At 51.9% G+C, this 27,003-nt stretch overlaps 11 protein-coding genes across 11 annotated transcripts; 6 read left to right on the plus strand and 5 right to left on the minus strand.

Annotated features, from left to right (window-relative positions):
- Positions 1 to 44: 44 nt before the first annotated feature.
- Positions 45 to 1,471, plus strand: PFICI_08262 (uncharacterized protein; the record flags this gene model as incomplete). Its single annotated transcript, XM_007836843.1, has 3 exons — positions 45 to 301; positions 379 to 635; positions 720 to 1,471. 3 exons carry the CDS (start codon positions 45 to 47, stop codon positions 1,469 to 1,471), a joined length of 1,266 nt encoding a protein of 421 aa, XP_007835034.1.
- A 968-nt stretch (positions 1,472 to 2,439) lies between these two features.
- PFICI_08263 (uncharacterized protein) lies at positions 2,440 to 4,150 on the plus strand (the record flags this gene model as incomplete). Its single annotated transcript, XM_007836844.1, has 5 exons — positions 2,440 to 3,063; positions 3,116 to 3,368; positions 3,431 to 3,574; positions 3,648 to 3,804; positions 3,883 to 4,150. The coding sequence occupies 5 exons, from the start codon at positions 2,440 to 2,442 to the stop codon at positions 4,148 to 4,150; spliced, it is 1,446 nt and encodes a 481-aa protein (XP_007835035.1).
- A 3,693-nt stretch (positions 4,151 to 7,843) lies between these two features.
- On the plus strand, positions 7,844 to 9,907 carry PFICI_08264 (uncharacterized protein; the record flags this gene model as incomplete). The annotated part of the gene is made up of 1 exon (XM_007836845.1): positions 7,844 to 9,907. The coding sequence occupies one exon, from the start codon at positions 7,844 to 7,846 to the stop codon at positions 9,905 to 9,907; it is 2,064 nt and encodes a 687-aa protein (XP_007835036.1).
- A 431-nt stretch (positions 9,908 to 10,338) lies between these two features.
- On the minus strand, positions 10,339 to 11,439 carry PFICI_08265 (uncharacterized protein; the record flags this gene model as incomplete). The annotated part of the gene is made up of 2 exons (XM_007836846.1): positions 10,339 to 11,162; positions 11,235 to 11,439. 2 exons carry the CDS (start codon positions 11,437 to 11,439, stop codon positions 10,339 to 10,341), a joined length of 1,029 nt encoding a protein of 342 aa, XP_007835037.1.
- A 643-nt stretch (positions 11,440 to 12,082) lies between these two features.
- On the minus strand, positions 12,083 to 12,984 carry PFICI_08266 (uncharacterized protein; the record flags this gene model as incomplete). Its single annotated transcript, XM_007836847.1, has 2 exons — positions 12,083 to 12,600; positions 12,660 to 12,984. The coding sequence occupies 2 exons, from the start codon at positions 12,982 to 12,984 to the stop codon at positions 12,083 to 12,085; spliced, it is 843 nt and encodes a 280-aa protein (XP_007835038.1).
- Positions 12,985 to 13,645: 661 nt separating this feature from the next.
- PFICI_08267 (uncharacterized protein) lies at positions 13,646 to 17,030 on the plus strand (the record flags this gene model as incomplete). The annotated part of the gene is made up of 6 exons (XM_007836848.1): positions 13,646 to 14,228; positions 14,287 to 14,913; positions 14,961 to 15,539; positions 15,594 to 15,686; positions 15,742 to 16,953; positions 17,008 to 17,030. 6 exons carry the CDS (start codon positions 13,646 to 13,648, stop codon positions 17,028 to 17,030), a joined length of 3,117 nt encoding a protein of 1,038 aa, XP_007835039.1.
- A 403-nt stretch (positions 17,031 to 17,433) lies between these two features.
- PFICI_08268 (uncharacterized protein) lies at positions 17,434 to 17,793 on the minus strand (the record flags this gene model as incomplete). Its single annotated transcript, XM_007836849.1, has 2 exons — positions 17,434 to 17,640; positions 17,719 to 17,793. 2 exons carry the CDS (start codon positions 17,791 to 17,793, stop codon positions 17,434 to 17,436), a joined length of 282 nt encoding a protein of 93 aa, XP_007835040.1.
- Positions 17,794 to 18,668: 875 nt separating this feature from the next.
- PFICI_08269 (uncharacterized protein) lies at positions 18,669 to 19,210 on the plus strand (the record flags this gene model as incomplete). Its single annotated transcript, XM_007836850.1, has 2 exons — positions 18,669 to 18,717; positions 18,792 to 19,210. 2 exons carry the CDS (start codon positions 18,669 to 18,671, stop codon positions 19,208 to 19,210), a joined length of 468 nt encoding a protein of 155 aa, XP_007835041.1.
- A 442-nt stretch (positions 19,211 to 19,652) lies between these two features.
- Positions 19,653 to 20,729, plus strand: PFICI_08270 (uncharacterized protein; the record flags this gene model as incomplete). Its single annotated transcript, XM_007836851.1, has 1 exon — positions 19,653 to 20,729. One exon carries the CDS (start codon positions 19,653 to 19,655, stop codon positions 20,727 to 20,729), a length of 1,077 nt encoding a protein of 358 aa, XP_007835042.1.
- Positions 20,730 to 21,000: 271 nt separating this feature from the next.
- On the minus strand, positions 21,001 to 23,922 carry PFICI_08271 (uncharacterized protein; the record flags this gene model as incomplete). Its single annotated transcript, XM_007836852.1, has 5 exons — positions 21,001 to 21,762; positions 21,820 to 22,098; positions 22,158 to 22,313; positions 22,405 to 22,564; positions 22,631 to 23,922. The coding sequence occupies 5 exons, from the start codon at positions 23,920 to 23,922 to the stop codon at positions 21,001 to 21,003; spliced, it is 2,649 nt and encodes an 882-aa protein (XP_007835043.1).
- Positions 23,923 to 24,809: 887 nt separating this feature from the next.
- Positions 24,810 to 26,918, minus strand: PFICI_08272 (uncharacterized protein; the record flags this gene model as incomplete). Its single annotated transcript, XM_007836853.1, has 1 exon — positions 24,810 to 26,918. One exon carries the CDS (start codon positions 26,916 to 26,918, stop codon positions 24,810 to 24,812), a length of 2,109 nt encoding a protein of 702 aa, XP_007835044.1.
- Between the last annotated feature and the right edge of the window lie 85 nt (positions 26,919 to 27,003).

Raw genomic sequence — 27,003 nt, forward strand, 5'->3', positions numbered from 1 at the left:
CAAGCGTTAATCGCTGCATATTTCGAGCATTTGTCAAAAGATATATGCAAGCATATATCGGCGCGAACGCAAAGACGTACATGAGAGCACATAGAGAAGCATACTTTGCAGCATATCGCGCAGCATCTCAAGAAGCATACCAAGAAGCAGAAAGAGCAGCACACGGAGCAGCACACGGAGCAGCACACGGAGCAGCACACGGAGCAGCACACGGAGCAGCAGAACGCAAATCAGCCGGACAGCAGACATTTCGCACCACTCTTGACAAAATGGCACGATCGTTTTCGATTCCCATGGCATTGTGAGTACCTGATATACTGATATAGCTCTGCAGAGCGACCAAGGAAACCAGGAGCTAATATTTCTTTTCCTTTCAAGTTGGGGTATGATGATTCTTCTCATCACCCTCGCCCATGCCATGCCGATTCCGGCGGATGGAAACCAATACGGCGACCTTGATCATCAAGGCTGGGATCACCATGTCCCGCAGGCGCTGGCGCAACATGCCACGGAAGACCAGTTGAGATTTCAGCCGGCGCTCGACTTTGACAAGGATGGCTGTTACAACGCTCCCGCCATTGATGCACAGGGAAACGTCAATCATGGCATGCATCACGATGGTACCTCGGCTAATGGTATGGTTCCCCAAGCTGAGAATTCCAAAACGCGAGACTTGGACTGCCCAGAATTTGACAGCTGGCTAACCTTGCGCTTGATAGATCGTTGCCGTAACCCATCATATCTCGATAATAATAACGTATATGTGCGCTCAAAGTGCAATAACAATTGGTGCGCGCACATGTACGCCTATTACTTTGAGAAGGACGTGGCGGTCGAGAATTTCATCATCGATATCGGCGGCAGCAGACACGACTGGGAGAACGTAATCGTGTTCCACGAGATGAACTCGACTGATGTCAAACACGTCGCCATCTCAGAGGAGTACGGTTACAGTGTCAGAGTAGGCGACTACGTAAAGTATGACAGCGGCACCCACCCAAAGGTCGTATATCACAAGAACGGAGGCTCCAGACACTCCTTTCGGTGGTCCGACAAGGGCGACGAAAAGGACGGGCCCGAGAATGACAAGCACGTTTGGTACCGCGGCCCCCTCGTGGATTACGACAATGGGTTTCCCAGCACGGCCATTCGCGACACGTTGATGAGACACGACTTTATAGAGGACAAGAATGTGATTCCCCTGCGGCCCTGGACCTTCGAGGCCTATCTTCGCGATGCCATTGTCAGGGTCAAGGGCAATGGAGTTGGAGACTTTCACGAGTTTCACAAGGACTTTAACCGCGAGTTCTTCTTACCCTCGGAAATGGACAAGGAGATGTGCAAGATTTGGAAACCCCCCTTGTTGTTCCCTCCGGAAACCTACGAGCGGCCTTGCAAGAACAACGATCCGGGCTTTTGGGATTGGATTGCGAGCTTCTTTGATGGCTCGCACCCAAGGTGGCCACTCTGACGTGGGAGTACTGGAACTGCCCACTAGTGTGGCTATGGAAGTTTGACATGGGGTGGCTTAGTGGTCCAGTAGGGGACATAGAAACGTTTGTTTTTGGTTGAAATTTTGGCTCCAGCACACGAAAGGAGTCACCTAGTTTTACGCATACACTTTCAATATAGTTATCCATGCGCCCTCCTTAAATTATTATTTGAGAAACATGTCTTTGAAAATCTCATCTTTTCGTTGATTTATCAAAACCATGCAAGGGCAACAGCCGCCTGGTTGTGGTCCTAGTTGGGGTGTGGTTTGGTTGTGTTTTTGTTTCCCATCTCAATTCATGAGCTGATTTTTGTTGGTTGATATTTTTCTCTCTGGCTGTATACCATGTTCAATCGTGTACAGAGTACTCGAGGTACCAACTATACTACGCTGCTTTGTATCTTGCAAGTTCCACAATCCAGCCCATTGGAGAGAAATACAGCTTCAATATCGCGGCCCCGGGTGAGAAAGCATGCGGTAGCGACGCTAATTAGAAAAATATAGTTGTGATAATCATCGCTCTTGACGCAGCCAATGAGTACAGAATACGTAAGGCCACATTCACTGGCGCTTCGCAACTCTTGACCACACAGTCAGCATTGCTGACAACCGAGGGTAGCAGCGGGACAGGGATCATCTGCATGGGACAGTCAAGTATGTCGTCCTGTAGCATACTCAGTAGTTCTATCCAAGAAAGAACTTTGCAGTAGCTGCATACCTAGTAGTTTCTAGATAACCGCATACGCACCTGCAGCTGACATTGCTCCTGGCAATCCGTGCGCTATACGCCCATTTCGTCTGAACGAATCACCTCGATAGAATCAGAGAGTTGCAACACTCTGCAGGCTATGGATTCTCTAACATATAAGAGTGATTGGTATCCATTGCCAATGTCCTGATCGAGTGAAAGAATGATACAGACTTAGTCATTCCCAAACGACATCAGAATGGATAACATCAATCCACTTGTTTTGATCGCTACCCTGGCAGCCATATTTCTAGCATCATACTGTTTCTATGCCGTCTATCTGCACCCGCTCCGAGACTTTCCTGGTCCTAAACTATCAGCCGTGACCCGCATCCCCTACTGGATCGTCTGTCTGCGTGGAGACCAGGTCAGACATTTAATCAAGCTCCACGAAAAGTACGGCCCCGTCGTCAGGTACGCGCCCGACGACCTGAGCTACGCCGACGGCCGGGCCTGGAAGGACATTGCCAGCGTCCAGAAAGGCAAGAAGGAGAATCCCAAACAGGTCGAATTCCACGCGCCCTCGTGCAACGGGACGCCCAACCTGGTGACGGAGAATAACCAGGAGCGCCACGCGGCCATTCGCCGCGTCTTTTCGCCCGCCTTTTCGGAAAAGGCCCTCAAGGCGCAGGAGCCCCTGTTCCACAAGTATGCCGACCTCATGGTCAAAAAGGGCGGCGCGGCCGGTACCATCAACATGACCGAGCTCTTGAACTGGGCGACCTTTGACATCATGGCCGACTTGGCGTTTGGAGAGTCTCTTGGCCTCTTGGAAAAGGGCGCATACTCTTCATGGATTGCAATCGTCTTCAACGCTGTCAGGGTACGTAGTCTGAGCAGGTGAACTGGGGCAGTCGAGCTTATTCAATGTCAAGGTTCTCCCGTTTGTCCAAATGATATCCTTTTATCCGCTTTTGAAGAGGCTGTACGACTTTCTGGAGCCCAAATCAGTCGTGGCGATGCGCCTGGATCATTTCAATCATACCGTGGAACGCGTCGATAAACGACTCCGCGATGGTTCCGAGAGCCCTGATCTCTGGAATTTGGTGGAGGAGACCAATGTACTCACTGTGAAAGAGATGCATACCAATGCGGAACTGTTCATGCTCGCAGGCACAGAGACTACAGGTAGGATGACGGAAATATTCGGGCTACACTGTATTTTCGTGTGGCTGAGACTTGTTAAACAGCTTCATTATTGACGGGCCTCACATATCACCTACTCACGAACCCCGATAAGATGAAAATCCTGACCGATGAGATTCGCAGCCGGTTCAAGGATTATCAGGACATGACGTTTGAAGCGCTTGCCCAACTAGAATATTTGAATGCATGTACGTACACCTCGACTCGAAGCAACAAGATACTCGACATTCTTTTTTTTTTTTTTTTGACACCGGGACACAGGCATACGTGAGGGACTGAGAATTTACCCCTCGATTCCCACTGGCATTCCCCGAGTGGTCGCAGACGGTGGTAATATCATACTAGGGAAATACATTCCAGGAGGCACTCGTGTGTCGGTGCATCAATCAGCAACCTACCGCTCATCGACAAACTTCAAGTAATGTACCCGCCTTGCATGATGGAACAAGGGAGATAATTGGAATCTTTTCTGACCATGAAACTTGTCCGAGTCCAGGAACCCCAATGATTTTATTCCAGAACGCTGGCTCGGTGATCCAGAGTATAGCCACGACAAGCGCGATGCGCACCAACCTTTTTCAGTGGGCCCGAGAAACTGTCTCGGCATGAACATGGCTTGGCACGAGATGCGACTTTTGCTCGCAAAGCTATTGTATAGTTTTGACATCGACTCTGATGTTGGGCCCGAGTGGACGGAGCAAAACGTCTACGTTATTTGGGACCGTAAGCCGCTGGTGTGCCGCCTGGTACCAGCTTCGTCATGACCATCAGTCGACAGTATGGACGTGAAATATGGGCAACGGTGTGCGTTTGCACTTGTATATTAGTACCGTACCTGTATAAGTTTCGTCAAGATTATATGATTGCTATTTTGCATCATGAATGTACAAGCACGAGCAATCTAGATCTTGAAAACCAGATTTCTGTTGCTTGTATAACTATAGTTGTAGGGCTGGCTGCCATTTCATTGCGACTACCGCTGGTTCATGCTCAGTGTGTATAGGTGAGGTGTAGGACGTTGCTCACGGTGGAGCAACAATCGCGAAAGTTGTCAGCATTATGTTGCATATTACGTAGGTAGATGATCGGGATGCTTTGCTGACCGACTCAAAGAAGCATCTGTAACGAGTCAGTTCGAGTGCCATATCTTCCAAAGGAACCGCTATTGCCAAGAAAGGCTCAACGGTAACGGCGCGTGTCACTTGCGCGGTGAAAGGGTCCCTTCGAGTCAGGAGAGCAATCCACATTTAGAATACACAAAACATACTGTTGGATATAAGAAAGCTGCACTGCGATATCACGAATCTAGTCAGGTTGGGCATTAAAGGCAGAATGGTGTTATCGACAAGGCAAGGTTTGACATCTGAAACTCTTGTGAACAACATGATATAGATACCATGTCCAAGGCTGGTCAGATGCCCAAAAATGGTCTCGTTTTGCCAGGTCAGGCGGCTGACTGATTGGGAACGCAAAGACTCTTATCGCTGTCGTGCTTTTGGTATGCGAGCTTGTGACTATGCTTATCTCTTTGCTCCTCGTGGGTAGTAGGGCCAGCAGGCCAGCATGACCACTGCCACCTGGGCAGCTACCATGTACCTATCTTCCCCTAAAAGTCCAAGGTCAGGCGCCCGAGACGAGAACCAACCAACCAGCGCGTTTTGTCCCCGACAGCACCTGGTGTGAATGGGCCGTTAGCAGCGACCTAGCCTGCAGTCCCTGCTAGCATAAGGAATTTCACGGGATTTCTTGTCCGAGCATCAGTGGCTCGACTGGCATTTGGGGGTCCTGGGGGCACTGAACAGTAAAAGAGTCGCCGCTGGCTTGGTGGAGAAGAGCTGATCGTCAGTCCTACGGTGGGTAGCAGAAAAGCGGAGAGACCCCTGCTTCCGAAGATCCGTCCGTACATAAGGGTCTTGCTCGCGTGGGAGGGGGTAAGGCGGGCGAGCAACATATGGTGAGGGGTTGGTTGGAATCGGGGGCATAAAACACTACATCAAATAGATGACCACCAAAAAGAGCACCTGTGCATCATCATCATCAAGTGTCATGACCGCAACAACCTTTTTTAATACATGGGAAATAGCTTTGAAATGGTGGTGTAAGAGCTTGGAGGTTGTGCACTCTTGCCTTTGAATCTCCAGTCATGTTTTCCTTCGAGAAATTGTGAGTGGTGCCACAATAGTGGATGAGCCGGCTGATAGGCAGTTGGGGGACAGCTTCGAAAAGATGGTGGGGTCGGCCCTGGAGCTAGCCATAGCTGGTGTAGTGAGCAGCACATATTCCGTAGCGCCGACATGTATGAAGGGACCGTTGATCTTTTGGTGGTTGTGTGATTGAATTATACCTAGCAGGCTACAGACAGTCGGTGGACGCTCCTTTTTTCTTTAGTGTAAGTGTCCATAGCTACAGTGTTATGCGTGCGTTGTTTTTTTCTTCTTCTCTCCTCCCCATCAAGTATGAATCTGACCGCCGAGTCCAGCCCAGCGGTGAGATTGAAAGCTGGAGACTCTAGCACCGGGATCTCGTTCCGCCTCGGTTTGATCAAGGTTACTGCTATAGGCGGAAACATATTGGTTCGCATTGCCTTACCCAACTGGCTGGTTCCTCGAACTAATTGCTCGGGTAATAACCTATTACCATGGTACAAATCTGAGCCCTGCGCCATTTCCTTCTTTCTGCAAGGTGGCGGACTTTTTGGCATGATCGGTAACAGATATGCCCGAGTAGGTAATGTCGTGTCTCGACCATAAGCCAGCCATTATTAGACGGATGCCCAAGCAGCAGGCAGTTTGGCTCCCTGTCTCGAATTTGATCTCAATTACTGCAGTCGGATATAACCAGGTCTTGCCATGGCTTCTGCTGAGTTGCCACGAATGTTGATCGTCTCAACATGCATGCATCAAATTGATCCATAGATGTATGTACACACTTCCATCTGCAGATATGCAGCGAGCGAGCAAGCACGCAGTGAATGTCAGTCCGCCTGCACCCAGTCAGTGCATCCAACCCTGGCACGCCACCAGAAATCTTTATGGGCAGACTGGCAGACTGGTAGGAGACCACATAATACAGCAGAAAACTGCAAACAGATTTGGAGAATGAAGAGGCGACACCCTGCATCCAGTAATTGGAGAAGACTCTATTTCCGGTTAGTCCGCCACCACATCCAATCCTCAGCTCGCACCCGCCGACCCAAAGGGAGCGAGGGACAAGAAGTAAAAAAGAGCGACAAGGATGGGGAGGTGTGGAGAGGCGCACCGCCAAGAGATCCAGGGTCTTGCGGTTCGGCGGGCCAAAGTCAAGCGGACACTGACTTGGTGGGATGGTGGTGGGTTGGGGGTGGGACAGGCGGGCTCGTGTCTCAATGCTACGCTAAAGTCCAGGGTAACTAACGTCGAAAGAAGTATCCCCTCGTTACCTACTGATAAGAAAGTAGTTGGTCACGGTCAGCTGCGACGGACAGACAGACAGACTTGCTATGTTATTAGAAAGACAAGGCTATGGACAATTCCATCCGTGGTTCCATTTCTCCCTCTTGACAAATTTTGTTTTCTTCTTTGCTTCCATCTCAACTGTTTAGACGTCCGGCCTGCATTTATAGTCGTGATGCTAGGATTACGAATACTCCGTGTCTAAGCAGACTCTAAAAGCAGGTATGTATGGCCACTCCAACCAGCCCACTACTGCCGTTTTAGGCCAACCCACGTCTTCCCCCTTCCTCCATGGCTGCTCCTCACTAACTGTCGTATCCGTCGTTGGACGCGAGTCAATGCTGACCAGCAGAGTCTAGAAAATCTAGAAAACCCGAAACAAAAGATCCCGTAGTTGGCCCAGTTTTTGGTTGGGGGAAAAGGAAGAGCTTTCCTCCACGAGTCCAGTCCAGCTGCATCTGTCTCTATTAGACCTGTTTCCAGCGGCAACTTGCACCTTTTGTCTTTCTGGAACTATTCGACTGAAGGCCTACTACTCCGCTCTTTTTCTGCTATTAGTGGTTCGCCCACCGGCATCGTCCTCGCCCATTCTAAAGAGGCTCACCCTCGCTCGTACAATATCGGACATTATTTCGCGACCCAATCATCCTTTTAACCTTTTTGGCGCATACTATACATAAGCATATCTCAACAACGTGCGCAGTAACTTAAAAACGTTTCGAAAGCTTCAGAGCTGTCGCCCAACATCTCGAATCTAGACGTGATTTTGCCTCAAGGGTCGGTTCCCATACCACGCCCGCCCCTCATTCGCAACCGGGGTCTTGGGGTGATCTCTGGGCGGAGTTGTATAGCAACACGTTGGAGAGCTATATCCATCGACAAAGACCTCGTCCCCTGGCTTTGCTTTGCAAAAACTGGCCACCAGTGTCTGGCTGGGAATTTCTCCGTCTGGGTCTTGATTACATATCCTTTGTCTGAGCTGGCCACCTCGACAAACTTGGGCCACCACTCTTGCAATAGGCCAACATGGCGGGCACTTCAGTCGAGGAGATAATGTCGGCAGCCATAACGGCCCCGCCTAGCCCAATCGAGGAATCTCCTGGAGCTGCAACGCCCCTCGAAGGTCCGGCAACTCCAAAAGGCGGCCGCCGCAAGAAATTGATGAGCCGAATTCAGCGCATTTCTTCGTCTCCTACTCTTGCACAATTGGGTCGCTCACGATCCAACGCCCCCTACGGCACACGAGGCAGCTTGTCTTGTGTGAGTCTGGCAGCAGCCGGGCCCCCAGCTCAGTATACTCCCGGACCTTCGTCCTCGGCCGACTACTTTTCGTATTCGTCGTCCACGACTCCTGGCACGCCGGCGGTCGAGTTCCCGTCCTACGATGGCATCGAAAGCCGACTCGCGATTCGCAAGGTTGAAAATGCATCGACATCATGCCTGACGTCGGGATCGATTGGATTGCCAGCAGAACTGACAACACGATCCCGATCTAGCACCGCCGCCCTCAAGCCTCCTTACGATTTCTGGGCAAATATGCCCGACGAGATCCGAGTTTACATATTCTCCTTCCTCTGGCCAAAAGAGTTGGTGCGCGCGTCTCGGGTCAGCAAGGAATGGCACAGTTACTGCTTTGATGGACAATTATGGACGAGATTCGACGCCTCCGACTTTCACCAGGACATTCCCGCTGAATCTCTGGCCAAGATCATCGTGGCAGCCGGCCCATTCGTCAAGGACTTGAACCTGAGAGGCTGTATTCAGGTCGAGCACTTCAAGCGTGCCGAGGTGGTTGCAAAAGCATGCAGAAATCTCATCAACGCAACACTGGAAGGTTGCCGCAACTTTCAAAAGACGACCCTCCACAGTCTGATCAAGGCTAATGGAAAGCTGGCAAATCTCAACTTGACCGGACTTCCTGCAGTGTCCAACACTACCTGCGAGATCATTGCAAAGCACTGCCCGCAACTAGAGACTTTCAATGTCTCCTGGTGCAAGCACATGGACGCCCGAGGCATCAAAATGGTCGTGCTAGGCTGTCCCAAGCTCAAGGACATTCGAGCCGGAGAAATTAGAGGTTTCGACAACCACGATGTGGCCAAGGCAATCTTTGAGACAAACAACCTCGAACGACTGGTTCTGAATGGTTGCGCTGATCTTACAGACGAAGCACTCAAGATCATGATTCACGGCGCGGATCCCAAGATTGACATTCTGACCGACAGACCGCTTGTGCCACCCAGGAAGCTTCGGCACCTGAACCTCAGCCGCTGCCGCCATCTTACAAGCGAAGGCGTCCGGTCACTGGGCTACCTTGTGCCCAATCTCGAGGGCTTGCAGCTTAGCGGCTGTACGGCCTTGACTGACTCTGCTCTTGAGCCTATTTTGGCCAGCACACCACGTCTGACGCATCTCGAACTCGAGGACCTGATTGAATTGACCAACGATCTCCTCTCGCATCATTTAGCCAAGGCACCTTGCGCCCCGCAACTCCAGCACCTGTCCGTGAGCTACTGTGAAAACCTGAGCGATACTGGTATGCTCCCAGTCATCAAGAACTGCGTCGGTCTCGTCAGCGTGGATATGGACAACACCCGCATCGGCGATCTTGTCCTGTCTGAAGCGGCCGCCATGGTGCGATCTCGCGGCAACAGGACACCCAGCCGGGACTCTCGCCCACACATTGGTCTCCGCCTGGTCGTTTATGACTGCCAAATGGTGACGTGGACGGGCATCCGCGAGGTGCTCTCGTGGAACGCCGAGATCCGACAACCGATGCATGGCAACGACGCCACATATCCCACCGAAGTGATTGGCATGAAGTGCTTCTACGGCTGGCAGCAGACGGTTGACCAGCACACGCAGCGGGTGCTCCGCGGAGACTTTGCGGCCGCGGGTCGACTGGAGCGCAAGTGGGCAGATTACATGCAGGCAGTCGAGGAGGCTGGCGCGTCGGGAGCAGGCTACCGTCGCAGAAGGCGCAGGGCCAGAGAAGCCCAGATTTTGCATGCCGATGAGGAGGAGGGAGGTGCCGGCATAGGAGGGCGGCGGCGGGCCAGAACGGTGGCCTCGTCATGCGCCATCATGTAAAGGCGCCAAGCTGAGCAGTTTCGTTGCTACATGGTTATCCCGTCGGTGTCAAGGTCTGGTTTTGGGGATGGGTTCACCATAAGCGGTGCTTTGGGCGTTTTGAGATAGGGGTTTTTTTTGGGATTTATTCTGGATTACTTGAGGCATTTTCATCCGGTTCAGGTTTTGGTGAGCGAACACCTTGAGCATTTCAAGAGACTGTATCGACAGAACGAATACATTGAATACAACAAGTCTATACGCATCAAAACCAGAAGTTACCATTGCCAAATCAGTCCCAACCAGGACTTCGTCTGTGAATTCCACATGGCCTCCAAAAAGTAATTCTTCTTGTATTCCGGGCATAGTTTCTTGTACATCCTACAGCTCCTCCTTTGTCTTCTTCTATATAACCTCCAATCTCAACCTTCCTGTCTGAGAGAGAGTCTGCATCACGACTCACCAAGTTTTGCAAATATCTCCCGGTACATTCTCAAGCGTTCGTCCAGTACCTTGCGCAACTCCTCAAGTACACGACCGGCAATAGCCTCGCGGGCATAGGCCTTGCCGCCGTAGACGTGCTCGACGCGGCCAACGTCGGGCGGCAGTCTGAGGAGCGCGCCGGCGCCGCTGAACTCGGCGTGGCCCGAAAAGAAGTCGGGGTCCCCCTCGTCGGCCGTGATCTTGTATGCCGGGGGCTGTATCATGAGCTTTTTGCACGTCTCGTTGACTTCTTGGAGGACCGAGGGCTCGCCGGCGCCAAAGGCGCTGCTGCTGCTGGCTGGTATTATGGCTGGTGTTGATGTAGGGACTGGTGCTGGTGAGGGGTCCAAGGGTGTGTCTGCTGTCGACTCTGCGGGTGGTGCTGGAGTGGTGTGATCTGATGAAGATGTCGAGGGCTCCGTCGCCGTCTTTTGCTTCTTGGTCGGCGGTACCTGGGCAGTGCTCTGCTTGGCTGCTTGCGGCGACGAGGTCACGGGTGGAGGAGCAGCAGCAGACGCGATCCGTTGGTCCATCAGCCACGCCGCCGGCATGCGCCGCTGGTCCAGGAGCCAGGACACGGCGCACTTGGCCGCGTACTGTCGCGCATCCTTTTTGCGGCCGAATGACGGAGGGAGCAATGTGCCGCCGGCGTTCACTGCGGTGGGAAAGGGCTCGCTGTGCTCTTCCAGCGTCACATGGCTCATCCAGCGCTGCAGGTGCGTCAAGTCTTGCGTGGCCTCGTCTGTAAAGACCATGGCCGACGAGGTCAAGGGATGTCTTGCTTGTTTGTAGCCTAATGATGAGTTTTACATGTTTAGTGCTTCGTTGCTTGAATCTTGGTTGCCCTTCATGACTTGATACTCACGGAATAGTAGACTGATCCAGTCGGTATTGCCCAGATCAGCTCCTGGAGGGATAATGGCGTCGGGCTTCAGCAGAGCGTGGAGCTCGCAGAGGGCATCCCTGATGGAGGCGTGGATTGGCGCAGGCTTGCCATGCTTTGCCTCAAACTCTTGCTGCTCATGTATCCATGTCGCAATGTCCTGGAGAATGCCTGGAGGAACTGTCATGGCTACGATGCTAGAGACTACAATCTGGTCATACAATCTAATGAAAGTGGTGGGACTCCAACAACGGCCTCGGGTTGAGCTGTAACTTTGACGTTTGTCCAGGGTTGGGTTCAGTCAATGGGGTAGTATAGGAATGAGGAGTGGGGCAGTTTTTCAAGAGCTACCCAATATCAATTTTCGTCAAGAAAAGCAATAAGACGGCATATCAGAGGTATTTAAGCACAAAAGGCTCAGATTTTAGAAATCGAGCGATTTAGCTAAAGTTGAATTTACGTGAACACTTATTGATAAGAGCGGAATCCCATGAGAGCTGCGCTACGTATCACATGTAGAGTTTCTAAATCGGAGATTCTCCTTAAGGCTGGTGTGCACATGTCAATATGATTGAAATATGCCATACTGAAATTGTTTTATGCTCTCAAGTAGGTTTGACGCGTCGGTATGTGGAATCGAACGATATGGGTTGTATAATGATCAAGACGTCAAGCTGTATTGGCAACACATGGCCTTCATAGGCACCCCAGAGTTGTAATGATCATTCATTGCAAGTAGAGCCAAATATTCCATGGCACCACGCTGTCTCTCGTGCTGGGTATCAATTCTACACCATCCCGCGCTATAATCTAGATTTATGCGTAATGCATCATGCCGCTTCAAAGAAACCACCATCACTGTCATCGCCACTATCGTCAGAGTTTTCTGCCTTGACCTTGTTCTTTGGCAGCTTCTTAGATTCCGTCTTTCCATCGCCAGACCGTGTCGCCTTTTTGGATTTCAGAGCATCATCCTTTGCCGGGCCATCTCGAGACTCGCTGCCGGGTTTTCTTTCCCGAATTGCGGACAGCGCTGGCATGCCCTTTTCCGCCGCCTTTTCAATGACGCTCCAGAACTGTGGTCTCTCGCTGTTGAGCGACTTGGCGGCCAGATTTGTTGACTTTGCTTCCGCCTTTGCCTCCTCGGCGCTTTGTGCGCCATTCGAATCCTTTAGAACGGACGAATACAAGCTAATGTACTTTTCGCGGAGAGGAAAGTAATTGGCATAGAGGCTGTCTATTTGGGCGATATGCAGGTGGCGCTTCAGCTTTTCGAGCTGTTCCTCGTCTTCTGTGTTGGCAATCTGCTTCTGAAGCTGCTTGGCTAACCGATCGGCTTTCTGTCGCTCTATTCAAACACGTTAGCAAAATGACAAGGCATACGAGTAGCATGGATTTTTGCCATACCGTAGAAGCGAATCATGTGGTATTTGCTAATAATCTTTTTCGTCTTCTTGCTCTCTTCGCCATCGACAATCTTTTGCTTGAGGTGAGATAATTCTCGCTCCAGGTCGTTTCTCTTGTCGGCGGGCAGCTTTTCGGCTCCGCGTAGTTGTCTCTCGATATTTCTCGCCCGCCTCTTGGTGTCGTTGAGGTTCTTTGGTGGTGCGACAGTCCTTCTGCCCTGTCTGTTCTTCAGTCGCTTTGCGCCCATGGCATTGCCGTACGATTCGTTGCGGCCATCCTCGGGCTCGACCTTGAAGTCGGAAAACTTTCTCTTTGCGAAACTCATTTTATCTGTTGGAAGGAGGCAAGCGTGTGTCGCAGGACTTGGGGATAATTTCACTCGCTAGAACAAGTATGCAGCCAATGCAAAGGCATACAAACTCGAGAGCTGCTCAAGAAAAAAAGATGGAGCAACGGTTCTGGCGGGGCCTCGATAAGCTGATAACAATCGCCTGGGGTCTCTGGGCGCAGGTGCGCCGTCAAAGGGAGGGCGACGTTAGCGCCTGGCTGGCAGCTGACTGTGAAGCTCAGGGAACCGCATCCATGATCGAACACAGCAGTGGTTGGCCAAGGATCAACCGCCGTCAATGAGAAGAAGCACCTCAAAACTCATTGGCAAGTTGTCACGGTTACAATACAAAGGTGCAATGCACCCATCTGTGCACGACGACATGTTGGTCTCATGAAACACATACTCTCATTGACCCAATTGATAACGACTGTTGAAGGAATGCACTTTGTGGACAGCAATTCGCTTGATAGAGCACAAGCAACACAACCCACAGTGCGGCGCGTTCACTCACTCACTCACTACACGCCATTTCACGCACAGCCCGAGGCAGCTATTGTTTGCACACCCACCAGCTTACATCGTGCAACCTCCAAGCTTGTCACGCAACTTCAAGGATAATTCCGCAGGCTTGCACAAGTCTGCTCAACATTTTACCATGGATCGTCCCGAGCCGGGTCTGATCAAATGGTCTCCCAACCCAGCCAACGACACCTTCATTCATATCAATCTCCAGCAAAGATTCATTCAAGCATATGAGCCCACAGGTCATGCTCACCGAAGTCGCTTCGACTTCAAGAGAACGACCAGGCATGAGGAGTATCCTTTTGGACTCACGACCTATGACTGGTCGCCTTCTATCCCCGGTCTCGTTGCCATGGGCACGAGGGAGGGTGTAGTAAACTTGTTGAGAATAGACGACAACTCAAATGCAGTGACAGACCTGAACCTCAGGGTCTCTCGATTATGCCATGCCGTTGCATTCAATACGGGAAATTTACTGGCCGTCGGGCTAGAGCGTGTGCGGAACGACCAATGTCTGCATATATGGGATGTAAATCGAGCATCGTCTACTGATTCCGACACACCGGGTTTTCCTCTTGATAACTCGGCAATCCTGGAGCCTGTCCAACGTCTCGAGCCTAGCGTTGCCGTCTCAAGTGTCAAGTTCTTTGAAGATAATCCACAGACACTGGTGGTGGGAATCAAGAATAACGGCATTCGTATATACGATCTACGAGGTAGCTATCACCCTGGTCTACAAAGTCTCATTGATAAGCTGCTGACTAGACCCCGGAGATCCGCATGGCTCTGTGATCAACTACCAGACAAGGATGAACAACAATATTGCCATTGACTACGCAGACCAAAACTACTTTGCATCTTCGGCCCTAGACCACCCCGGTGTCGTAATATGGGATCGCCGAGCCACGTCACGCCCGTCTTCGTCACAGGTCTATCTTGACGCCATTGACAAGGACAACCTACCTTGGGGGGCGTCTTTAAAGGTAGACAATGCGGTGGATATGGATCTCGAGCATGTAGAGGAGAGAAACTCGTTGATTCGATCCGTCAGATTCTGTCGAGATCGTCGAGGATTAATGGCCGTCCTGTCTCGTACAGGGCAGCTGAGAGTCATTGACATTCAAAAGGAATACACCAACCAAGAAGTTGATTCTGAAAGTAGTCCCGAACTGCTGGAGGCTCGTAAATCACATGAGCTTGATATCGACTATGCGAACCGAGACAGAAGAAACGAGCGAATTGTCTCATTCGACTGGGTCAATCTTGATTCTCCAGCGCTCACTCCTCGCGCCTTGGTCCTCCGATCCAGTGGATCTTTTGACATTCTTGAAGTGCCGCACTATACTACAGACCATATCTACAAGATGGTTCCGTGGCAAGCGCCGTATCGTGGGCTACATGGTGAGTGACTCTGCGAAAGAAAGCATATGGGAACTAATTATCTGCAGAGGGAAGTAGTTACCACAGTTTGATGGAGTTTGAGCAGTACCAATCATCCATTATGCTTGGTCCATTGACAGTTCAACAAGCATTATCGCAGGTTCCCATATTTGGAGAACACAAGACAGATATTGGCGGCTTGATACAAAAGGCACTTCAACCGCATTATGCCTTTCCACAAGACTACACAGAAGACTCCATGATCAGCACTGCCCAGCTACCAGAATCGTTTTCCAAGGAGTTGTCGACTGCTCAGAAATTACAGGAACTTCGGGGCTTTTCGAGGCGGACATCAAGAAAGGCGTCCGAGACGGCCATGAGCCAATCGTATGTGAGCACTGAAGACAACAAGCAGGGTTCAGATGACCCTTTGGTAGGACGGAACGATCCTCCTTCGAATCGGCAACTACATGAAAAGCTTCTCTCTCAAAACATCGACACTCGAGGCATGCCAAAGGAAGCGCAAATTCTACTGGATCATATTCTTTTACTTCGCGCCAATAACAAGTATCTATTCGATTCCGGAATCAACCGTGACGTTGTTTCGGATGACCCATGGCTCCGAGACTTGTGGGATTGGATAGGTGGTTAGTCAAAGCAGATTATCAACTCGGCAAACATCAAGTATTGACATGTCATAGGCGCCGAAAAGGATGCAGCAGAGGGCGGCATGACCGCTCTGGGCCTTGATCTGAGCTACATGGGTGCCCGATCACTATGGGCTAATGACCTGGGTGCGCTTTCCGGCATAGCATATCTTGGGGCACATGTGCTGACATTGAATTATAGGCGAGCTATACGCCACCAGATTGTCCGACGGAGCATCTCTTCCTGACCGAGCAACATGGGAGCGTTGCCTCCAAACTATCAATCAGCATGTTGGTTCGCCAAAGTATGACGGTGTTGAAACCGCATGGCCGGCGCATCGACAAGCTTGTATCAGAATAACAGGGCTCGGCAGATCTTCCAAGATGTCCTTGGACGACTATCAAAAAACACCCGCAGAAGAGCGAACGCCCTCGTGGCATACCATGATCACGGCCCACGCATTGTTTGCAGGAAATACAGAGCAAGCAGTCCAGCTTCTCAAAAAGGCTAGCAGCGAGCATCCGGAACTCCTATTTGTGTCGCTTGCCCTTCAGCTCATAGGGCAGGACACTGGCAATGCCAGAGAACAGCTCGACTTTGACAACGCAGTTGCATCCAAGACTGATCCGTACTTGCGAGCAATTTCTTCGCTCATCGCGACCAATGACTGGGAGAATATTGCCAATCAGGAATCGCTTCCCTTGCGCGATCGTACATACGTGGCATTGCGATACTTTGACGACGACAAACTGGGCAAATGGCTAGACAAGCTCGTGAACAAGTCCATTCACACTGGCGATGTCGAGGGGATAGTCCTCACAGGCATCACAGATAAGCTGGTTGACATATTTGCCACCTACGTTGAAAAGTTCATGGACTTTCAAACGGCGACTCTGGTTCTGTCGATATGTGCGCCTCGTTATATCGACGATTACCGCTGCCACGTCTGGCGTAACGCGTACCGAGCATATTTACAGCGACACAAGGCATTCTTTCAACGGACCAAATTCGAGGTGGAGAGCACAAAGAGGAGCAGGCGCGACGGCATACCCACAGTGAAGCCTCCCTCACGCCAGATTGCTCTGCGCTGTGTTTTCTGTGATGCCGAGTATGAGCTCGCAAAGACGGGAGGAAACGGCCCATCCGGGGCAGCCACCCCGCGAAACCCGCTCATGACGGCCAATGTGAATGCCGGAGTGAGCTGTCCCAACTGCGGTCGCCACTTGCCACGTTGTGTCGTGTGCCTAGAGGTTGTGGGAATCCCACGCAGTGACAAGCCGGGAGTGGACCCTGAAAAGAGGACTGCTTCCAAATTCCCAACATTTTGCCTCAAGTGTGAGCATGTGACCCATCTGGATCATGCAAGGCAATGGTTTGCCATGCACGTCGAGTGTCCAGTCCCAGAGTGTAGATGTAGGTGTAACTTTAGGGCGAATCCCGATCTTAGTTATCATTGATGAAACGAAGGCGAGCTTGGAGTTGGGGTCTGAACGACTACATTCTGATCTAAATTTGAGAGGGAACGTCCCACAGAAGCCGACACGTCCCTGCTCTGGACGTGGTAACGAAATGACCTTGTATATAATCTTGTTTTCTCTCAGACTGTGGTTTAGAGTACAGAGCGACAAGCATGAGAAGTGGCTGGACAGGATGAATAATACTAGAATACTGGTGAACCAGAAGCCAAGTATTTGCCTATACTCATTTGTACTTTACCTACTTTATGGATTTATTCTCGGCATTCTCACAATTGTGAACCCGTCGGTACCAAGGAGATGAAACCCCGCGCGCTCTCGGATAATAAAATCATTGTGAAACCATGGGTTTGTATTACATGTAAAGATATCATAAACGTTCGTAAAACACATTCGAGTCCACTTTAGGGAATCCGCCTTACTCGGGCTTCTTGCTGGCAAGACCCTCCTTTTGCATCCCCTCGCAGCCCGTGACCTTTCCGGCAATCTCCTCTGCCTTGCCGTACCCTTGTTGCGATGCATCGCGGGCCTCGCCAGCTGCCTTCATGACTCCAGTGGCGTGTGCCTTGGCCTGCTCGCCGGAGCTTTGCCATGCATGGGAGCCGGTGACACTGCCGATTGTAGACTGTTTGTTATCATGTCAGCATTTTTCCGGATGTTGTTCACAGAGAGCTTCTTGGGGCTCGGATATAGGTGTACGAACCTCTGCGGCACCTTTAATGTACTCGACGTGTCCGCCAACGAGGCTAGGGTGCTCGCTCTGGTTGTTTTGAGACATGATGATCTATATTTGCTGTATTTTACTACTTGGTTTAGGGATTGTGTAGGGAATTTTTTCTAAATGATCAAATCAATTGTGCTGTATTCAAGCACAATATATAGAAGGCTACATGAGGACTGCACGTGGTGCTCATTGTTCATGCCACCACCCTCGATACACGCACACTCATCATGACGTACCAAAGATGACGTCAGGGATCTGGGGTAGTATCTTACAGCGACCTAGCTAACAACATGCACTTGATGCGCAACGTGTCTCGGGACGCGCTTTGAATCTTGTGGTGATTGGAAGCATATTTTTGCTCATTCTTTCGATTATTTATTTCACATTCGGCAGGATCGCAGTATGTATACTAATTGACAAGGTAGATGGTCCTCCACTAGAGCAGTGCTTGACGCCGTATTATCCTCCATCGTATCGACAAGCATATATATATACAATGCCAGGCAATTTGAAATGAGCGACAATAATGGAAACCCATAGATTCTGCAACGGGTCAAATAGGTGTACCTTGCATAGAATTTGAAAGAATAACAAATCAAGACCCTCGGCAGCTGCCGGAAATTGACAACCTTCTTCGGCAGTATGGGGAGCATGGTATGGGCATTGCCAACGTGGGTTAGCATCCATCCATCCCCATTCTCCTCATGCAGCCGAGCTAGTACGGAGTGAATGATGTAAGAACGGAGCCTAGCCAGAAGCATCCCTACGATGATGGCTGGCGGCCGAGGCACATAAAGGTAAGAGTTTACCTAGTTCGTGGAATTGATTCAAGTCATTGCTTTTTCTCACCTCCTCACATTGCATCCCTCACCCATACTGTACTTTATATTACTACCTATATTACAACGACACAGATACTCGGCTGCAACATGTCATCCACAATCGGACTCAACTACCCGGTGCTTGCACCTCTGCTTCGTAAGTCATGGTTACACGACACATGTCCGTCTGTTCCACCGTCGGCTAACCAAGGGAATTTCCAATCCGTGTAGCCGTCACCGGAAGCTTTGCCGCTCCCTTTGCAGCCTACTTCTCCTTCCTCAGCCTGCGCGTCGTCAGCAACCGCCTCAACGACAAGCAGTACCTGGGCGATAGCTCGTCCAAGACGCCCGCCGAACAGCACAGCAACAAGCTCTACCTGAGCACCCGCGCCCACACCAACTTTGCCGAAAACGTCCCGCTCGCATTTGTCCTGGCCGCCGTCGCCGAGCTCAATGGCGGCAACCGCAAGGTCCTGACCGGCGCCCTCTCGGCCCTCTTGACATTCCGCATCCTGCACACCGAGCTCGGCATCATGAAGCCCAAGGGCATGGGTCGCGGCCGACCCATTGGTTACTTTGGCACCATTAGTACCATGCTGGGTCTGGCTGGATACGCAGCCTTCCTGGTCAAGGACTACTGGGGATTCTAAATTGACTCGAGATTATAATCATATTGCTCGACGAATAATGGTGGTTATGATGTACAAATGATGGAATAATATAAAAGTCGTGTACTACAAAAGCATATCATTAAGCGACAAAAATGTTAATGTTACTGAATAAAAGAAAAATACATCTGAAAAGTTCACTTCACTTTGAATTAACTCCATGTGAAGAACAACTTATACCATCTACATGATCCAATTGAAAAAGCAACTTGGGCAATGTTATGTAGGTATGTTACGCCAGTCTGTCTGTATCTGACCAAGTCCCCGCGGTTAAGGAGCTGGGGGGCAGAGCTACCCCTGTAAGCTTGGTGCCGCGACGCCTAAAATTTAGCTGAACCCAAGCGCAAACTGTCAAGGCTGCCTTTTTCTATTGTCATTCACCAGCCCCAGCACTTTGGTTTTTTCTCCCTCTTACAGATCAACCATGTCAACGGACGCGTTAATAGACGAGGATTATGCCTCGGAAGATGACTCGGACTTTGCCCTCGACGATGCGGCGGCTCGCGACGCATCAGATGCCTCGGACTCGGACAATGACAATGACGATGATGGCGAAGCGGCGCCAGCCCAGACAAACGCCAAGCGGAAACGCGCCGCGGGCGATGGTGCAGAGGATGAGGGCTATGACAACTCGGGCGATGAGGCCATAATATCCAAGGGCAAGAAGCGACAAAGGAAAAAGGACAAGAGCAAAGACGGCGCTGCGGCGGCCCCCACAGCAGCAGCAGATGAAGACGATGAGGGCGGCGAGGGAGGTCTCATCAAGACCAGGAGCATGCGCGCCAATGAAAAGGCGGAGCGCAAGATTGCCGCCGCCTCGGGGCCCGTCACCATTGACGTCGACGACGTGTGGGCCAAGATGATGGCCGGGCCCATTGTGCCGCCCAAGACGACCAGAGAGAATGAAAAGACGTCATCGCAGACGCCGGCGCAGCAGGATGGCGAGAGTGGGACCAATGCCGCGGCACCGGACGGCGCCTCCTCCTCTGCTCAAGAGCCCTCGGATATGATCAAGATTAAGCGCACGTACAACTTTGCCGGAAAGGTGCATACTGAAGAAAAGCTCGTGCCGCGGGACTCGGCCGAGGCCAAGGTCTATCTTGCGACGCTGGGCGAAGGGGCAGAAGCAGAAGCAGCCGCCCTCGCCGCCGACGAGGCCGACGATCCCATCAAGCGGAAACCGCGCCGAGCTTTTCGATCCGCATTTGAGCCCATTGCCGCCGACGGGGCTCTAGCCCAGCAGCGATCGGACCTGAATCTCGGCATGGCGGCCCGGCTGCAGATGCGCGAACAGCAGGCCCAAAAGGCCAAGAAGCTCAACGTCGTGGAAAAGAGCCGCATGGACTGGGCCGGCTTTGTCGACAAGGAGGGCATCAAGGACGAGCTCGAGCTGGCGGGCAAGTCAAAGCAGTCGTACGCCTCGAGGCAGGACTTTTTGGCCCGCGTCGAAGCAAATCGGGACGAAGACGCGCGCAGGGTCCGCATGGCTGGCCGGGCGTGATTGGCTGGCAAGTGGTTTTGTGTTTATTGTATTGACCATGGTATGGACTATAAAAAGGAATACTGCATTGGTAAGGCGTTGGACTGGTCATTCGGTGTATTGCTCAATCATGGGCAGAAGCGAGCACTACAAGGAGTTTGGGGATTGATCTAATATGAACGACTAGAACGAATATTTCTATGGCAGACTATATTGCGATGAAACTTGAACATTGAGGTGTAAACAAGGGTACGGAATTTGTTGCTCTCCCTTATACCGGCACAGCTATACATCATATAGTGGCACCGGTTGGTTCGCCTTCCACAGTGAGCGTAGTGGCTTCCTCGGCGGCTGCTTCTTTCAACTTGATGGACACATCTGGATCACGAGCGTACACCCGAAGTCCAATGACGGCCACCGCATTCCACGGCTTAATCGGTGCTTCGTTATCATTGTCATCGGTTTCTGATTCTGAATCCGAGTCAGACGCGGACTCGGACTCTTCTTCGTCCACGTCTTCGTCAATGTTTTCCGCGGTCGCTTCTACGGCCTGCGTATCTTCGGCGACGGCTGTCTCAGATACTTCCTTGTCATCCACTGGTGCAGGGACATCCTTTACAGTCTCGGCCTCCGAGCTACTCTGATTGGTACTTGTAGCCGTTGTGGCTTGTTCCGGCTTTGCCTCTGACTTTGCTTCTGGAGCAGCACTTGGCTGTGGCTTGGACTCAATCGGCTTGCCTGGCTGTTGAGGGTTCGATGATGCCTGTTCCGTAGAGGACGAAATTGTCTCTGGAATGGCAGCCGAGTCCTCCTTTGTCTCGCCTTCCTTCTTGGCCTGACTCGGCTTTTGGTCAGATTTGGAGGCATCTTCAATGGCGTCGGCCGCCTTGCGCATGGCCTTGGCAGCTTTGGTCATTGCCCTCTTCTTCTTCGTCCTCTCCTTGGCCTTTTGTTTCTTGGCCTTCTTTTTCTGGGCAAGCTCGTCCTTCTTGGCCTCGACGCGAGCGTCTTCGTCGGGGATGCCGCCCTTGGCGTGAGCCAGGTCGTATTGCATCTATAAAGAGTCAGTCTATGCATGATCTTTAACTGCAGGAGTAGCAGGACAACTTACGCCGACTTGTCGCAGCTTTTGTGGGTTCGTCTCCGAGTATTCCTTGACCACATCCTCAATGGGCTTGGATCGGCCGTGGCGCTTGGCCGTGATCTTTGGGAGGACTTCATATGTTCCAGGTTCGAGGTGTACTTCGCATGAGACCGCGCGAGGCCGCCACATCTTGACGGGGCGGACGCGGCAAATGTGCTCGGATGCCTGGGCGTCAACTTCCTGGAGTAGAAAGTGCAACTCGAAATCGTAATCACCCTCGAATCCTAGAAAGTAGCGATCGTCGAGCTATGAGAGACTTAAGCACAATTTCCAGAAATCAGCCTTGCGATTCATTTGTCACATACCTGTGTCAAGACAATGACGACAAGACCGGCCTTCTTGACCTCGATTTCGAATTTCGTAGGCAGATAGCCAGTGATCCAGGAAATGTTTGCGCTGGTCCATTGCTGGACTACGGTCCACTTTTCATCAAAGAGTCGAGTGCGATGGATATACATGAACTGATTACAGGACAAGTATCAGTAAACAGGAATGACGAAAGGATGGTGCAGTGCCGACTTGATGTCTCGAGGTCTTGGAATGGCAACTTACATTGTCCAGCATGTCTTTCAGTGACATCCAAAAGATGCCATCATCTCCGAATTTGTAATCCAGCTTCTTGAGCCAATAAGGTGTCCATTCTTTGGAACCATCCGACCATGACCCGTTCCATTCACCGAGTCCATCGTAGCCTCGTTGGCCCCAAGGATTTCTAGAAGAAATGGGGTCAGTCCGTGGTACGCGACAAGAGAAATCAAATATCCACCAAGTATCTTACCGTATCTGCACAAGCCGCACCTTGTTCCCATCTTCGTCCACTTCTTCGCGGGACTGGAGGATGCTGTAGGCATGTCCCAGTGCCAGGCCACTTCTCTTATAGTCCCAGCCCTGGCTCATGGCAGCGAGGGCAAAAACACAGTCCCCATCGCTGCATGTAAGCTCCTTCCACAACTTGTCCTTGCTGAGGACTCGGTTGGACTCGATGGTGGTTGTGACGCCGCCCGTCATATCCTCGACACCTTCGCCCGGCCACCCACCACTGATGGCCTCGTAATCGCCATGAGCCTTGGCGTATGCCTTTTCCAACAATGGCAGCCAAGTCTCGTTGGGGTCAGCACAGTGGGCAAAGAGCAGCGCCTCGGAGCCCGTCTGCTTCTCCTTGCGGTGGCGCCTGGCCTTTTTGCCCGTGGCGTCGTAGACGTCGCCATAGTAGTCAAAGTCCTCCTCGGTCAGGTAGAGGTTGTCGTCGACGACGGTGGAGATCCACTCGCCGTCGCGCTGAAAGACGAAGCCGTAGACGCCGCACTCCTCGTCGCGCGCCACGCAGACCTTTTCCATGAGGTCCTTGCGGTGGGCAATCGTGGCAACGGCCGCCAGCCACCAGCAGTCGCCGTCGCCGCCCTGCTTGATGTCCGAGCTGGAGTAGCCATTGACGGTGAACTGGGGCGACTCAAAGATCCAGTCGATGCGGTGCACCGAGCCCGGGTTCGCCCAGGAGCCCCAGCCGCCGCCAGAGGCGTAGCCCGAGTCCCCGTCGGATCCAATCAGGCGGCTGAGGGCGTTGGCGTCAAAGGGCACCGTCCCGTTACTTCCGAGGGCCTGGCTCTGCGCCAGTGTCTCGAGACTACTCTTGACCTCCCAGGCACTGACGGTGGGCGCAGCATCTGCCGGCTTGGCGCTGCCCCCGGCGTCGTCGATGCCGCTCTCGCTGACCAGGCCATTGAGACAATTGTTCAGGGGATCCCGCTCAATGTCAAAGTCGGGATCGGTGAACTTCTCATTGGTCCGATGGCACTCGCGCACAATGCGCTTGACCTTTTCCCGACACTCCTTGGCCGCGGCTTCGTAGCTCTCGGCGGCGTTGCGAGACGACTTGGCCCCGGCTGGATAACTGTGCGGAAGCACGGCCTTGTAGAGGCTCTTGGGGAAAATGGTCGTGACTTTGCCGGGCTTCTTGGTATGGAACTTGTCCCAAAACTCGGACAGAATCTCCTGAGGAGTCTTCTTGTTCCGGTTGGACGGCTTGCTATTGGGTGGAGGAGGTGGTGGATCTCCAAAGACTGCTGCCATTTTTGGGATATTGTAATAAAGGTATACAAGGTTTATACCCCTCCGTATATTGTAAGACTTCTGGTCTGTCTATGCACTTTTGGATACTCGAGATGCAAAACGAATGCCACACACAGAACAACAAGGACGCTTAAAAGGCGAGCCGTCTCAATCTACGCTGCAACATGTATAAATATTCACATTGGCCTAGTATTTTATATTTATCATCACCCCTCATGTTCACAACGCGGCCGCTTCCAAGCCAGCCTCCTCTTTTCGCTTGCAGTCTTTGTGTGTCTCGACCCCCAGAACCACAAACATGCTATCGTATTTTGGCCCAATAAAAGTCCCATAAGGAATCCGGATAGCCGCTTCTTGTCAAACTGGCAAGCAACTTTTCAGCTCTTGGCCTTTTTCATTTTTGCAAACCCTGGCTCAAAGCAAGTAAGCCTGCTTATTTACTTTTTCGAGTAGCCAACTCGGACATGGCCAACTGGCTCCGCATAAGGAAACTATACCCTGAATAGTCTGTTTAGAGGGTCCAGACATGAGTGCTAGAACATGGGAATCAATTCCTGGTTGGAATTACCCCAGTCATTCCATGCATGCATGCAGTCATGGTTGCATCGACGCATGATTGGTCCACGAAACGCAAAGTCCTACTCCTCATGGCGCGCCAATCTATAACATTGGTCTTTGTTTTCCATGAGCGTGAGCATTAGGGCAAAACAAAAATGGGGTCAAATATACACTTCATTGTCATCTCTATGATGAGGAGTGCCATCTTTATGGTGAGGAGATAGGTACCCGTCTGCCGTCTAAACGTCATCTGTAAAAAGACCAAAGCCGAAATAATAGTAACCAATGCCACGATTCCCTTGACTCCCATGTAAATGCTCAAATCAAAGCTAGTGATGCTTCACCTTTTGCTTGTCTCTAGGGGGGCCCTTGACCGACAAGCCCCGGGCGCTGGCCCAGACACTGTCCATGACCTTTTGTGGTATCTTCCTTCCTCGTAGCCTCTGGTCAATGAGCCACATGCCAACGACAAACTCGGTCCTGGTAAGCGCGCCCCGTCCCGTCTGATCTACAAGATCCCAGACCTCGGCCAGCTCCTCGGGAGGTAACCGGCTTCGAGACCATATATCACGAACAATAACATTGACGACGAGGTCTCCATCGCCGTTGCCTCCATTGGAAGGGCTCGGGGTGTTGGTCTGTGGAGTTGTTCCGTTCGAGTCAGCGGGCGAAGGAGTCAGTAATTGTCCTCGGTTACTGGCCCATACGCCTTCGTACCGCCTACGCTCCCTGATGGTGATTTCCTCGCGCCAGCGCTTGCGTGCACCCTCATGATGTGAGTGCTTCTTCTTGCTTTGGAGCGGCTTGGTTCGGTGGCGAGCTTTCCACTTTTCTTCCTCGTCTGATGAGTCCGATCGCGGCTTGCGGAGAGTCTGCCGCATGAGCGGTGTATTTTGCCGCGGCGGTACCGAGGGCGGACGGGGTGATGGGGCAGCGCTACCCAGAAGAGGAGAACGAGATGATGCCACGATTCCAGCCATGGTGGCGTTTGTCAAGTTGTTCAAGGTCATATTGGTGGGTTGTTGACTGCGTCGCGGTGGAGGTGGAGCTGGACTCTGGTTCTTAGCTGTGGCATCCCTAGCCAAAGTGTGAACGGATCTAGGCCGGGTCCGAAGCAGGACTTGAGGTGGTTGCTCAGACTCCATGGTTGGTGAACGACCTCTATGAGGGGAGGGTGGCCGCGAGGTCTGCACGGAAGATGCTGATACAAAAGTATCGTCAGAAGACACCGAGGAGCGCCGATCAGATGACTTGATGAGTGGTTGCGACGGAGGCTTTGGTGCAGTTGATTGAGACAAGACCATTTGTGCAATCTGCTGTGCGGTCTGAGATTGTGGTTTCCGTCTGACTGCTGGTGGCGGCGGTTTGCGAGTCACCTCGGTTTGTTGTTCTGGCGGTAGTGGAGGTTCCACCATTTTATGTGACGCAGCTCTCTGCGGCTGCGGTGATAGAACAGGAGTGTCCGTCTTGCTCGCAGATCGAGGTGGCGTACTGGCACGATGCTTGCTCTTGACAATGGCTTGCATAGGCTCCCCAGCCATATCTGCTTTAATTTGTAGCGGCTTACTTGCAGCAGGTAACGGTGGCGGCTTCTTCTTCTTCTTGGCCAGAGTTGATGGATTCTCTTCTGGCGCATCACTCTTGGAGTTCGTGTTTGATGCCGTGAATGACTCTGACTTTCCCGACGCTGAATTGCTCGCTAATCGCGAAGGTGAGGGCGAACGCAGTGCTGCTGGTTTCTTATCAGAGCTGATACCCCGTGAGGGTGTGGTAGGTCGTAGCTTGGGCTTCTTTGTAGGATCACCACTCGTACTGGCACTGTGACCTCTGTTGTTCGTCTCAAACATGGATATCAAGGCATTGGTAGGCGGGATGGAAGTGATGTCCGTCGTCAGGTCCAGACTAGTCACAGAGCTTGCTGGGCTATTCTTCTTTTGCTTGACATTTGCAGCCCCGGGCTGGGTATTGTTGCTGGGCCGTACCTGCGGTCGCTGATTCGGACTGGGGCTGGCCGACCGACTCGCAGCCAGGGTCGCAGCAATAAACGACGTCGCTCGAGGGTCGGTTGCCAAGTTGAGCCTGCCGGGAGGCTTCAGCGTCGAACCCCCGGCATTGTTCTGCGAGGTTTGCGTTGGCCCGGTCAATGTCTGAGTTAATCGCTGAGTGGTGCCATTCTTGTCGACTACGCGACCGTGCTTCCCATCCTGAACGCTGCCGCCGGTAGTCTGGCGACTGATGTGGGTAGCTGCCATCAAGGCGCCCTTGTCGTTCCTCGAAGCGTTCCCGGCACCGTTGCCATTCGACGTCGACGACGGACCTGTTCTCTGAAAAGCAAGAGAGGCCCCTTTCAAGGCCGTCTGGTACGCCTGGCCATCCTGGGCAGACGAGGAGCTCGAGAGGCGTCGACTGGGGTGGTTAGGGGTCACGGGCCGGTGCATCGAGCCGCAGAGACGGCAAAGCTCGCCGAGTGATGTTTCCTAAATAAAGGCGAAAGCATCTAAAGCTTGTTATGTTGAATTTGGG

Source organism: Pestalotiopsis fici (genome assembly GCF_000516985.1).
Source record: "Pestalotiopsis fici W106-1 unplaced genomic scaffold PFICI_Scf_5, whole genome shotgun sequence".
NCBI lineage: Eukaryota > Fungi > Ascomycota > Sordariomycetes > Amphisphaeriales > Sporocadaceae > Pestalotiopsis > Pestalotiopsis fici.